Source organism: Hipposideros armiger, unplaced genomic scaffold (genome assembly GCF_001890085.2).
Source record: "Hipposideros armiger isolate ML-2016 unplaced genomic scaffold, ASM189008v1 scaffold_388, whole genome shotgun sequence".
Taxonomy (NCBI): domain Eukaryota; kingdom Metazoa; phylum Chordata; class Mammalia; order Chiroptera; family Hipposideridae; genus Hipposideros; species Hipposideros armiger.
In genome coordinates, this window is record NW_017731738.1 from 1,718,560 (window position 1) to 1,731,057 (window position 12,498).

Sequence of the window (12,498 nt, forward strand, 5' to 3'; positions counted from 1 at the left end):
AAGCCAGCTCTGGAAGATGGACTGGCTGGGGCCCGGCCCCACGGTACTGGAGGGGAGCTTGAAAATGGGAGGAGGGAGCACTTCTCGAGGAGTGGGCAGATGAAGGCTGGGACAAGGAGGGACGGAGACAGGCACTAGTGGTTGGTTAACAGCTCCTGCAAGGAGCTGCCTTCTTCATCCTCATGCACAGCTGGGGGACCACGGGGCTTGATGCTATCTCCCCAAGGGCTTGGGCAAGACCTCAGGGGCGCCTCTCTGCGCAGAAGGAGGCAGTGAGGGTCTGTGGATTTCCATCCCGGAAAAAAGAAGCAAGCGTAGGGGCCAGCCCTCCCCATTTTGTCCCTCAATTGCTCTTTGGCTGAGCTAAGGGCTTGCCTACCTCTCAGAGTATGACCCCAACTCGTTTGTTCTCTGGCTCACTCTGCGAGTTCAGAGCCTCCCCAAACCCAGCTCAAGTGTGCACAAGAGATGACTGCCGAGGGCGCTGGGGTCACTATGGACTGGAAACCGTTTTGGCACAGGCCCCAGACGATGAGGAATCGTTTGGTCTGAGACCGGAGCAAGCGGCTTCTCTGCACAAACCTCCGCACAGCTTTAGTGGATTACCTCCTACTCGGGAAATTGACACAAAGAGAAAGTGACCTGCCGGCAGCCAGCTCTGGCCGCCTGGATCAGCATTTCTCTGCCTACCAGGCCACTCGGCCCTCCGGGTAAAAAAACGGACAAATTCGCCCGAGGAAGCTCGCCTTCTCTCCAGCCGGGTCTCTGCTGCCTTTGTTAAATAGGGGATCCACGGCTGGGTAAGCAGGATCCTGGGCTATCTGCGGAGAACCTGTCTTGGGGAGGGCTCCCAGCCGGGGATAAACCCTGTGACCTGCGGTCCTTGGGGACCCGAGCTGGGCACCCGGCTGGATGCCGCCAAAGCCTGGCGCCTTGCTCCGGCCCAGCTCTGCAGTGCGCAGAAGGGAAACACGATTCGTTCCACTTGGTATTTCCTTGAAATCTCCGAATCTAATCCGGCGCTAACTCGCCGTGAGAGAAGCGCTCGTCTCACAGAGGGCTGTGCTAAAGGGTGAACTGGCAGATCCAGCGGGTCAGGCAGCCCGCCCGCCGACCTCGCTCACGCCCAAAATGACCCTTCTTCCCTCTCCTACACATGCGGCGTATTTCAGAAGGCTGGGGCGCCTGTATAGTGACTAATTGGCTTCTTCTTCTTGATTGTTTTGGGGGCTGGGATAATCAGCCATCATAAGGCAAGCGTCCTGCAGAGAAGGACTTGATGGTGTCTTTAAGGGTCTATGTATGAACTGGCGGCTTCCAAGCAGAAGCTCGGCTCAGGAACCTCTACTTCGTTGATTTTTCAAATCACACTCAACTCCAGGACGCCTTTGGAGCTCTGGATATAGTGTCCTCGCTTACCTCTCAGCCTCTTCCCTCACATATACAAGCACATAGGCAATGGTTGGGGCCTCATTTTCCCTCCAAGCCGGTCTTGATCAGCCCCACGGCTGAAAAGGAACTATAAGGGTTGGGTTGTGGGGCGCTGTCTGACACACTGACTTTTTGCTACAACTTCGTGCCCTCCAACTAACTAGCCAGGCTGGAGCCCTCTCCAGGTCCCAGGCAGGATCCTCCCAACACGCTGAGATGTCGCTGCCAGAGCCCCCAAAGGCAGCAGCTCGCTGCCTACATTACGCGTTGGTGGAGGCGGGATCCCCGGTGCCAGGTGCTCTGGGCCTGGGCGACCAGCCACGTTGTTCCACATCCCCTGCCTGGGAGCCCTGCACTTTGCAAACTTGACTGCTTGGCTACAGAAGTCCTGGGTCCTCCCAGCTTTAGTACCTGCCCGGCAGTCCGGCACCCCCAACCCCGTCCCGGTTGGGAGAGTGAGAGAAGAGAGCTCGCCGCCTACTTACTATGCATGGATGCAAACGGGTCGTGCTTACAGTGTATTTCCATCGGTGCGCTCCAGACTGCAGGCCGGCCGACGCCGCCGCCTTCCGGCGCCAAGGGGCTGCCCAGCGCGGCTAGGGAGCCGCGCCGCCAGGCCAGGCACTGGGCTCAGAAAACACTGCTGGAGCTTCGGGGTCTCTCTCAGAGCCGCCCTGCCGGAGATCGCCGAGAGCTGCGTCTAGAGGCGCGAAACCAAGCTAGTGCAGTCCGGCTGGAAGCGAAGAGCCCAACTCCTGGTGGCTTCCCTCCCGGGCTGACTCAAGCCGCAGCTCCGGACCCGGCCCTGGGTGTCTGCGGCCAAGGCGCCCGCAGCTTCGAGGGCATAGCATAGGGGTCTGCTTCCGGGAGGGCTAGGAACCCCTGGCCTCCGGTAGGAGCGGCTTTGAGGAGGCCTGCAGGACTCACGGCCCTTGGCTTCACTCAGGGGGTAGAGAGGCCCGCAGGCTGCCAGGCTGGTTCCGCGGCCTCGCTGCCTGTGGAGTCTCTCCTCGACCCCTCGGTCTCCACCGGATCCTTTCTCTCTCTGCTTCTCTGAGTCTCTGGGGCTCGGACTTGCCACCTCAGCCTCTCTTCACCCCGCTCTCCCACGTCTCTGGACGAAGTTGCAAAGAACTTCCTCTCTGCGGTGCTGGGGCCCAGGCGGTTTCGCAGACTCTTCCGCCACTGACGTTGGGGCTGAAACCCCGGAGTCTTCCGAAGCTTGCTGCCCTCGCACCCCGGGACCCGCTGTCTTCAAAGTTCCCGCGTTTCCCGCTGCTCCCCCATCGCTGGGACCAGGAATGGGGACAACAGCGACAGTCTCCTCCTCGCCTGAGTATCTGCCTCACGCCCACCAACTCTTCGAGTCCCGCTGTCCTCTCTCGAGGGTCTGGTTCTGTCTTTCAGTTGCCTCTTCCGGGACGGCCGCCGCGCCTGCCCCAGGCGTGCAGCGAGGGACAGAGGGGAGAGCGGAAGGTCCCCTCCACGAAGGCCTCTGGGACTGCTGGTGCTAGATGGAGCCGCTGTCGGCTTTGCCCGCGTTGCCGCCACCGGCGCCGGCGCTAGCCCTCCGCCTGCTCGGCGCGCACAGTGCGCCACCGCGCCGCCCCGGAGCCGCTTTCAGGACCCGCTGCGTGTGGACAGCGCCGCCCGGGGCTCAGCCTCCCTCCGGGCGGGGGCGGGGGTGGGGCGGGGGCTAACATGCCAATCACGTTTCATCAAGCCAATCGGAGCCGTAGCAGCCGTCCCTGGTCCGAGACGCCGCCCCATTGGCTGAGCAACCGGCGGGCTCCGCCTGATTAGCGGATACCTGGGCAATAGGAGAGAATGGGAGGCGGGGCTCAGGCGGCGGCGCCACGTTCATTGACAAACGCGCGGCGCGAAGGCCTAGTGAAGCGCGGATGGAGGGAAGGGGGAGGGGATCCACATAGTGCCTGGGGAGTCCCGCAGCAGGTCCCGCGGGAACCTGGCCTCCCTGCCGTGGCGTTGGGACCTTGGGACGCCGAGGCGCGGTGGAGGAGGGGTGGGGGGCCGAATAGCCTCCAGAAAACACATGCACACAAGCAACGGTTGTTGGAGGAAGACATCGAGCTCAGTAGAGATTCGGCTTTCAATCTAAGCCTCATCAGACTCGCAGTGTGCGCCCATTCTGACCTCAGTGTCCTCATCGATAAAATGGGCAGAGTTGGCTTACATAGTCTTTAATGAAAGCTCCTTCCATTGGAAACATTTCATAATTGTATCAAGAGCCTTAGTCGCTGCCGCCACCTCCTCGCCCACCCCCCTCCCTCATTTTACCCCAGGGCCTACAATTCTAAGATAACCAAAGGGCAGAGATGTTGAGGTGAAAGAACTCTCACATTTTTCTAAAGTTAGTAATCAGGGTGCTCCTGGGGGAGGGAGCTGACGCTTTATTGAGATCGGGTTGCCCAAGCACTGAGCCCTGAGCCTCCTTTCAGCCTAGACGCTTGGGGGGATAGTGATGCGCGCTGTCGAAGGCTTCTGTCTGCAGGGGCAATTCCGCATCTGGCGCATGGCCTCTTGGGAACTGAACGAACCCAGTCGTGTCCAGTGCTAATGAGGGTCCCTGAAGCAGGCGGTATGAGGGCGCATTCTCTCTGCAAGGGCCGCGCCAAGCCACGCCAGGCGTGCTACCATGCTGCAGCTTTCAGCTGTAGAGAAAACCCGACCTCCCCTCGCCGGCAAAGTTCTTATTGCTTGTAAGACAAAATGGGTGAAATTTATAGCAGAACCCTCCCGGTCCAGAAAGGCAGGGGTTTTGTCCAGCGAGTCTCAGTTTCGGGGGCGGGAAAGGAAGTGAGGCCCTGGGACCACAATCAAAGGAACTTGTCTTTGAAAATGAAGCATATGACAACCAGTCTACACACAGGAGGCAATAGTTCTGTGAGCGGTTAATGTCCAGCAGAGACAACGAAGACTCTCCTGCCCCAGCAGCTCATGGTCCCAAGTCCCATCATTTCGAATTCATAAGCGATGATCCTCTAATGTTAAACATAAATCCACCAAAACAATGGCTCTGAGATGCCTGATCCAGATTCGGTCTTGTAACAGGAAGGTAGGGCACATGTTGACCCTGGGAGGATTCCCGAGCCATTCTCTGCTTCATTCTTCCCTCTCTCTACTTCTGCCCCATTTCTCACTCCCCGATACTGGGTCGGTCCTCAGGCTCACCTTCTGTTCCTGTCCCAGACGCAGCTGTCCCCGAACGGTAGATAAGTTTCCGGCCTGACACGGTCCCCACCCCCTCCAGGGCACAGCTGCGGGGGAAACCGCCTCAGGCGGGCCTCTGGGGGCCCAGCAGGCAGCAATGTGCCCTGGGGGGTGACGGGGGCGGCGTTATCTCTCCTTTGTCTGGAACCCCGCCTGTCCCGATCTTCACACCCCCACCCCGCCCGCCTTGGAGCAGGGAGATCGCAACTGCGAAGAAGGACCAGGATAAGTTAGGGTTCCCGCGCTCGCTCCACCGATGGCGCGCGGTAAATTGGAAGTGGCTCGATTTCGACGTGGCGGCTCTGCGTTTCCACGTGAGATTCAGGAGTGTAGGGACGCCCCGAGGGACGCCGCCAGTGACATCTCCGCCTCCAGCCCCGCTCGTTGAGTTCAGGCCTGGAAACTCAGATTCTAAAATCTTTGAACTAAGAAGGCCCTGAGGCTAAGCTTTCCCCATTTTACAGATACGGAACCTAAGGCCAAGGCGGGATGCGACTTGTCTAAGGTCACATAGCAAGTCCGGACTAGAGGAAAGGCTGTGGGCCGGGAACCTCTTTCTTAGAAAGGCCTCTCCAGAGCCACTCTTGGGATGGCGGGGCGTTTGGGGTGGGGGGTATGCTACTAAATCAAAGAACCCAGCTAGGATATGCCCGCACAAACGGGGTTTCCTTCCCATACCTGTGCGACTTGGACAGAATTCCCGGAGCGCTGCGGTGTGGGATGGAACCGCAGAAACCCGAACATGAATAGCTCAGATTCCCATTTCACACAGAAGGTGTTCGGCTTCAGGACAGTGTTGGGCTGCGAGCAACCTGCGCGGCGAGCAACCCCCTTTGGCACAGTGCGCTGCGACGGGCAGAAGGAGCTTCCCTCTGGGTGTGGGGGGGAGGGGGGTAATTCACTGCCTCCAGAGCGGGCCGGCCTCCGGAAACTTTTAACGCCAAGAGGCGCCACTTGATATCCTGGCCACCTAGCCCAGCCTTACAGGCCACCAAACGGCGGCCCAGAGAAGTTACGCTACGAGTCCGAGATTACACAGCGATCCCATGACCAAGACGGGCTTCCACGCCTCAGTCCGGCCTCGGGAAACTCACGAGCCCAAGAATCTGGGTCCAGGAGAATGGCGAGCAGGGAGCTGGTCTCGACCGCGCCGCGCAGAAAGTGGTGGGGTCTCGCCCTGCGCGACAGTCCGGTGGTTTTGTTCCCCCAGCAGCACGACTTTGGGCCGGCCCTGTGCTAAGTGCTAGAGACCAGGAAGGGCAACCCTCGGGGAAGAAAGTCAATTTATGTAAATCGAGTTGCCTTTGAAAGTTTTGCTACTGAAACAAAGCCCACTGAGAAGAACGTTTGCGGAGCCAAAACACCGTTAGAGAAGCGTCCACCTAGGTCTTCAGCCACAAAACCTGCGTCACTCGGAACACACTACCCCCCCCCCCCGCCTCCCATCTCTGTACTCCAACCCAGTCTCTCCAGCGCCCAGCGGCTCCGGGGGAGTTGGGGTTGCCACAGAGCTCTGTGGGCCTGAAATCAACTCCCGCAGCCCAAGTCCAGCCTATTTCCCTGTTCTTGCTTGTTGCAAAGCGAGGCATACTGGGCTCAGATTGGTTGCTCGGTTCGGGAAAGTTGAAGGTGACATAGCCGTCGCTGTGCTAGCTCGGTGGATCCTCTCTAATTCTCCTTTTAAAAACATCAAAGGGAGAAAGCAATTGATCCGAGGTTACACAGCGAGTGGGCTCAGAGCCGATTCCTGCGCCTGGATTAGGGGTCTGCGCTGTCTGGCCCAGGTCTGTTTGTAGGAATCGTTGAAATGGGTGGGGGCAAAGGGGAGAATTTAACCAGATTTTAAAAGAACTCTGTAAATTGTCTTTGTCAGAATTTGTTATCATTACCAGCGCACCCCAAAGGCCAGGGGTTCTGGGGTTGCCTTTCTCTCTCTCAAAGACTTTAGGCAGTGGACCCCTTTTCCTAGGGCTCAGCTTCCCCCACGTGTCTAATGGGAAGAAGAATGCCTGAGATGAGGCCTGCCAAGGTTCTGAAAAATGAAGATTCATGGGTAAGGAAGTGTTTTATCATTTCACCATGCTCATTCTAGAGCTGGTGGTCTGGATGCCAGTGCCTGGTCAGAAAGTGTTCAGCCCATCCTGGTCTCCCTGGCCTTGGGACTCCTTAACTCTCACTGCAGCTAGTTTCCCCAATAGTAGTTTTTCTCCAAGGGGGCCCACGGAGGTGAGGTGGGGTTCTGTCTGCTCTCAGCTGGAATGAGAAGTCTAAGGTCAGAGAAGTGGCCTTCCAGTCCTACTCCAGCCATACCTCCTGCTGTTATCACCTCAATAAGTCTCTGCCCCTTTCTGGACCTCAGTTTTTCCTTTTTGGTACCACAACGAAGAAGCTAGATAAGAGGATCCTTAAGGGGCTCCTGCTCAGGGCTGACCTCACCCAATCTGGGGCTTAGCGCTAGAAAGGCATACACATCTTCCCCATTGTGCAGATGGGGAAACTGAGGTCAAGCGACAAAATGGAATACAGTTATGAAGAAAGGAAAGGGAGTTCAAGCGGCCCATAAAAGGCCTCAAAGTTAAAAGAGGGAAGAAACCCATGCAAAAAAAAAAAAACCAAAACCGGACCTGGATTCCCCCAGCCTGGCCAGCTTTTCGGCTCTCTCCTCTTCCCCAGCGGGGACCCAGGCTGGTGCAGACAGGCAGAAGTGCAGTGTCACCTGAGATATCTGCACTTTCCCAGGTAGACTGGCCCTTACCCCAACCCAGCTTGAAGAGGAGGCGTGGCTTTTCAGATTTTTAAACTCTGGCCAGCCTCAGGCCCCCCCAGCCCCACCCAGGCCCGCCTTGCTGAGGGATGAAACGCTTTATTGATTAAACGATTATTCAGGCGATTGAACTAATCAAAGAGCCCATCGACCGCCTTGAATTACATTCTTCATAGACAGCTTGTCGGAAAGGCAGCCAGGCCAGCCACATAGACCCACTCCATAGACCCTCACAGACCTCTGATTCATTCCCAACACATACACAACCACTAGTCCAGGTGCAGGCACCTCTAGGAGTCCCACCTACTGAGGGACCCACTGGGAAAGAGGGGGAAGAGTGGGGATGGAGCAGAGGGCATTTCCAGGTTTCCTTTCCTACACCCTCAGCCTGGGGAAATCTCTTCAATTCTGCCTCTTTCATTGCTGTCCTAACATCTCAGTCACAATTTTGGAAACACATCTAAGCCAGGGGAATTGTCCTGAGTTTGGCATATAAGTTCACTCCTCTCTTTCTGCTTTCTGGTCTATATATTTGGGGCTTGGGTAAAGGAGGGGGCTCACAGATCCACAGGAATGGGTGAAGGAGAGTTCCTGCCAGAGCCAGGAGTGTTTGGGTGGGGGTTAGCATATTTGGCCTAATGAGTAAAAGAGGCTTTTGCCTCAAGGCAAACAGAGGCCTCCTGCTGTCTGCCACCTCCTCTCAGATATAAACACACCTTGCTCTACCCACTGCCTAGGCCTGTAGGAGGCATACAGGGCCCTCTGTCAGAAAGGCCTGTGTACATACAGGCACCAGAACTGGGTGCACAGGAAGGACACACATGTCCACCCACTTGTGCTCTCCTCCATTGGAGCGACAACCACAAGACAAAACCTGAACACACAGTACACACACACACACACACACACACACACACACACACACACACACANACACACACACACACACACACACACACACACACACACACACACACAGTGTCAAAGGCTTGATTAGGTGAAAGCCAAGGCAGACTGGGGGGCCCCAGAAATGTCTGTTCTAACTTATAGGCTGCCTGCTCTTACCTGCCATGGTTGTGCCTGCCACAGGAGACCCATTTATACAAATGGTAGGCTCAACAGTGCCCACAGAGAGAAGCAGTGCACATTACACAGTGAGGGTCTGCACACCCTCAATTCACACCTCCACTCCTGGTTCTCCCAATAGAATGGGACCTGAGACTGACTGTTCACAGGCTTAGCACAACAAACCCCCACAGCCCTAAACCCATTTCTGTGCCTAGCGGCTGGCACTTTTGTGTACATTGACAGAGGTACACAGTGAACAGCTGTTGACATCCAAAAATGGAGGGGTTAGTGTAACCACATCTTTCTCATTTCCAAAATCACTTGGGATATGACAGGTGAACACAGCCTGTTAAAGGAGTAGATGTACACTCAGACACTTAGCCAAATTATATATATGCCACTCATAGACACACATTTTGGATACTCAAAAGAATAGTACCCAGGAACACCAACTCATAAACACACACTAACACACTCAGGAATATAAAGAAACATACAGGCACATAAATTCTTGGACACACACTCAGACATTTGAAAATACATATACAGGGACACACAAGCTCATGGTCACTCATGCACATTCTGAACCCATATGTAAACACACAGGCTCAAACAAACTTTCAGGTCCCCAGATAGACACCTACATAAACATTCAATAATAAAGAAAAGATAGGCAAACTCTCAGACACTTGGACTGATGCAGAAGTCTGTGAATAGATTGGTGAAAAGCCACACAATCAAGGCTCAAACACAGACTCAATCCCGGCGAAAATGAGGCGCACCCCCTCCCCCAGGGCGGACGCACGTGAAGATCAGCGCCGGGCGCGCCTGGAACCCGTATCGCGGTCCTACCTGTCCTGCCGGTCCGAGGAGTTGGGTAATTTTTCTCTAAATCCATTTTGATTTTTCAGAACTTGGTGGAATGGACAGGGGGGGAAAAAGTTTCCACTTTTTTTGTGCTTCTTTTTTTTTTTTTTTCTGGTGCCAGGGGCCGCTCACAGGTCGGAATAATTCAAGCCTTCCGCTCCCCCGCCGAGCTGGGGTAGCTGATCACTGAGCTGAAACTAAACGTTTTAGGTGGAAAAAAAGCGTCCGAAGGCACCGTGAAATGATTAAGGAACTAAAGAGCTTCTCGCCATGTGAGATCATGTCCTGTTCTCGCCAACATCACAAGATGTCCCCAGACACGCCGCGCCCCCAGCGTGCAGCCCCGCACTGCCGGCCCAGAGCGAGGCAAGGATGTCCGCGCTGTGCGGCTGGGCCTGTTCAGCTGGGCCGAACCGGGCCGGAGCAGTACCCGAGGCCGGGAGAGCCGCAGAGCCACCGCCGCGCCGCCCTGGACTTTTATAGAGGGTTGGGGGGAAGGGAAGGAAGGCTTTAGACAACCGGGAGCTAGCCCGCGCAACTTACGGGAAGGGGCTGACCAAGGCGAGCCGGGAGCCCTGGCCTCGCCGCAGCACCTAATACAAACCCCTGTGTCTTGGTGTGGCGGCCCTTTGCGCAGTGCGCGGGGGCAGGTGACCCCTGTAGGTGCAAACCCTACCGTGTAGGCGGGTGCAGGCCGGGTTTTGTTTTTAACGAAATTAACCAATCTGCCAAGCTGGTGCTTTTGAGAGGGATGCAAAGGCAAGCGGTGTAGCCAGGCATCCAGCTTCCTCAGATTCACCCCTAGGGCGGCGCCCGCCCCCTGAGCTCCCAGCCACCCCACCCCCACCCCAATTTGCAGCTCTAATGCTATTGCTGGGTCCCTAACTCTAGCCCAGTGCCAGAATCCTAAAGCCCCCTGGTCCCACTCAGACCCCTGGTCGCAGTTCTCTTCCCCACACCATTTCTCATTCTGAACCGGAGCACAGAGGTTAAGCTGTGAAACGCTGGAGACAAAATCTGGGCCTCCGCTTTGGAGCATCCCGGCTGAGCAGAACCATCTCAGGAGGTCCTGGAGATTGGTGGGAGTCCTAGACAGTTTGCCCCTACCCATAAATGGAGTCCCTTTGCCCTCAAGCCCCAGGAAGTTGCGGCATCCCCGAGTCCCAGGACTTGATTCCGGAGGGGAAATCAGCCTGAGAGAGACCCGGCAGAGGTGTGGCATGTCCAGCCCGCTGTCTTCGGCCCAGACTCAAGATTTCCCTTCCCTTCCTCCTCCCCAGTCCCGAGTCCAGCTGCTCCGCTTGGCCATTGGAAGCCCGTGGGGCCCGGTTGCGGGGTGGTCGCAGGGGCACGGTTCTCCGGGGGCGGGGATGGGGGTGGGGGGTGGGAAGCGCTCCGCAGGAGGACTCTTGGCCCGCGGGACAATGGCAGTTTCGGAAAGTGAATCGCCCTCAGCGAAAGTGTTGTTTGTTTGTTGGAGGGGGTGGTCACGAGGCTGGGCCACAACCTAGGGGGAAGAGCCCAGAGCTCCAGAAAAGGGGTGGGGGGCGCAGCGGGGACCGGACATCGCTTATCCACTGAGCCGATTTCGCCACAATCGGAAACGTGGATGGGAATTCCCCGGCGCCCCCCACCACCACCACTACCAAGTAGTCTGCGCAGTCCCACTGCACCGCCTCCCTCCTGCAGCCTGCGGATCCGGGTCCCAGTCCGGAGATTTGATTTTTGGTCACCTCGGAGTGCTCGACTCTTCCCCTCCGCAGCCTGGCCCTAGCCCCTGCTTCCTGCCCTTCGGCTTAGCCGGCGCGGAGAGGCTACGCCAAGGAAGAGCGGCCTGTCCACAGCTAGAGATCAAAAGCCCTCCCGGAATTGACATTTCACCCTGGACTGGGGGCGGGAGTCGTTTTGTTTTGTTTTCTATTTAGAGGGTTTGTTTTGGTTTTGTTTTCTGTGAGTTTTCTTTTCATTATCTATAAGAGAGTCTTTTGTTTCGGGTGTTTTGCGTGTTTTTTCGCGGATTTCATTTTAGCGGGTGTTGCTCTGTGAGTCTTGGTGTTTTGGGTGGGTTCTGTTTTCTATCTTGTGTGTGTGTTTTGATTTTGTGTGTGTTTTATACTCTGTCTTTGTAGGTTGTCTTTTTGTGTGTCATTTGGAAGGTTGTTCCTTCTGAGTGGTGCTTTGATTTTGTATTAGTGGGTGTCGTTTGTGTGTTTTGCGTTAGGTGAATTTTGTGTTTGTGTTTTGTTTTCATCGATTTTGATTTTGTTTTTATGAGCCGTGAGTTTGGATGGGGATTTTGGTTTATGTTTCCGTGTGTTGGCTTTAGTTTTTGCGTTTGTGGGATGCTTTGATGAGTTTTGCGTGTGTGTTTTGGCTTTGTGGAGCTTTTGGATTAGGAAAGGGACACCCGCCATTACTCTGCTCCAGTTCGCACCCAGGAAGGGCAGATATTAGGCCAAGCATCCCGAATGGCGGGTTCTCCGTGTTTCGAAATATCTGACCCCCGCGCCGCCGCGTGGTACTCCGCGCGCTTCAGACCAACACAAAAACAATTGTGCGTTCCCGAGGGGGCGCCCGCCCCTAGTCCTAAACCCGCGGGGTCATGTGGCGCCAGTGTCCCGGTCAAAATTCACAGAGCCCCCATTCGCGGGCCACCCAGGCCCAGCTGCCGTCCCGTTGCCCACCCTGTTCTCTGTGGGTGCATCTTCCCTTGCGCTTGGTCAATGTGCTTCGGCCCTCCCCGACTCCCTCCGCGTTAGACCGAGGGTCGGCTCCCGGCCACGGAGCAGGTGGCAAAACCTCTTCGGAGGACACGGAATTGATGCTGCGGCCCTAGAGATATTGGGCAAGGGGCTAGGGATGCGTCGAGTCTAGGTGCAGATTGGCGTCGCACCCCTGAAAAATCCCCGGTCTCACTTGTCTGTAGCCCTAGAATCCTAGTAACCCAACTCCACTCAGCTTTCGGTTTGGAGAGCCTGCCCAGGTTTGCATCCATAGACACATAAATCCACACTCGAACATATGCATACACAGCTAGAGAGAGCCAGCGCCTTGGTAGCAGCGGCCTGCAGGGCGGAACCTGCGTTGGCACCATACCAAGGGGAAGCCAAACTGTAGTGCCGGAAATGTTCCAAGGA

General features: G+C 56.3%; 1 protein-coding gene across 8 annotated transcripts in view; it reads right to left on the reverse strand.

Moving 5' to 3' along the window:
• PAX5 (paired box 5) overlaps window positions 1-9,487 on the reverse strand; it is a 203,867-nt gene extending 194,380 nt beyond the window's left edge. For 4 of the 8 annotated variants that reach the window (XM_019663255.1, XM_019663252.1, XM_019663254.1 and 1 more), the window contains exon 1: window positions 9,347-9,485. In XM_019663255.1, coding sequence (XP_019518800.1) covers window positions 9,347-9,392 — 46 coding nt within the window. In that variant the 5' untranslated portion in view covers window positions 9,393-9,485. Of the gene's footprint in view, window positions 1-1,916; window positions 3,107-9,346 lie in introns of those variants that run through there. The other 4 variants (XM_019663253.1, XM_019663247.1, XM_019663248.1 and 1 more) reach the window with 3 other exon arrangements.
• Window positions 9,488-12,498: the final 3,011 nt, after the last annotated feature.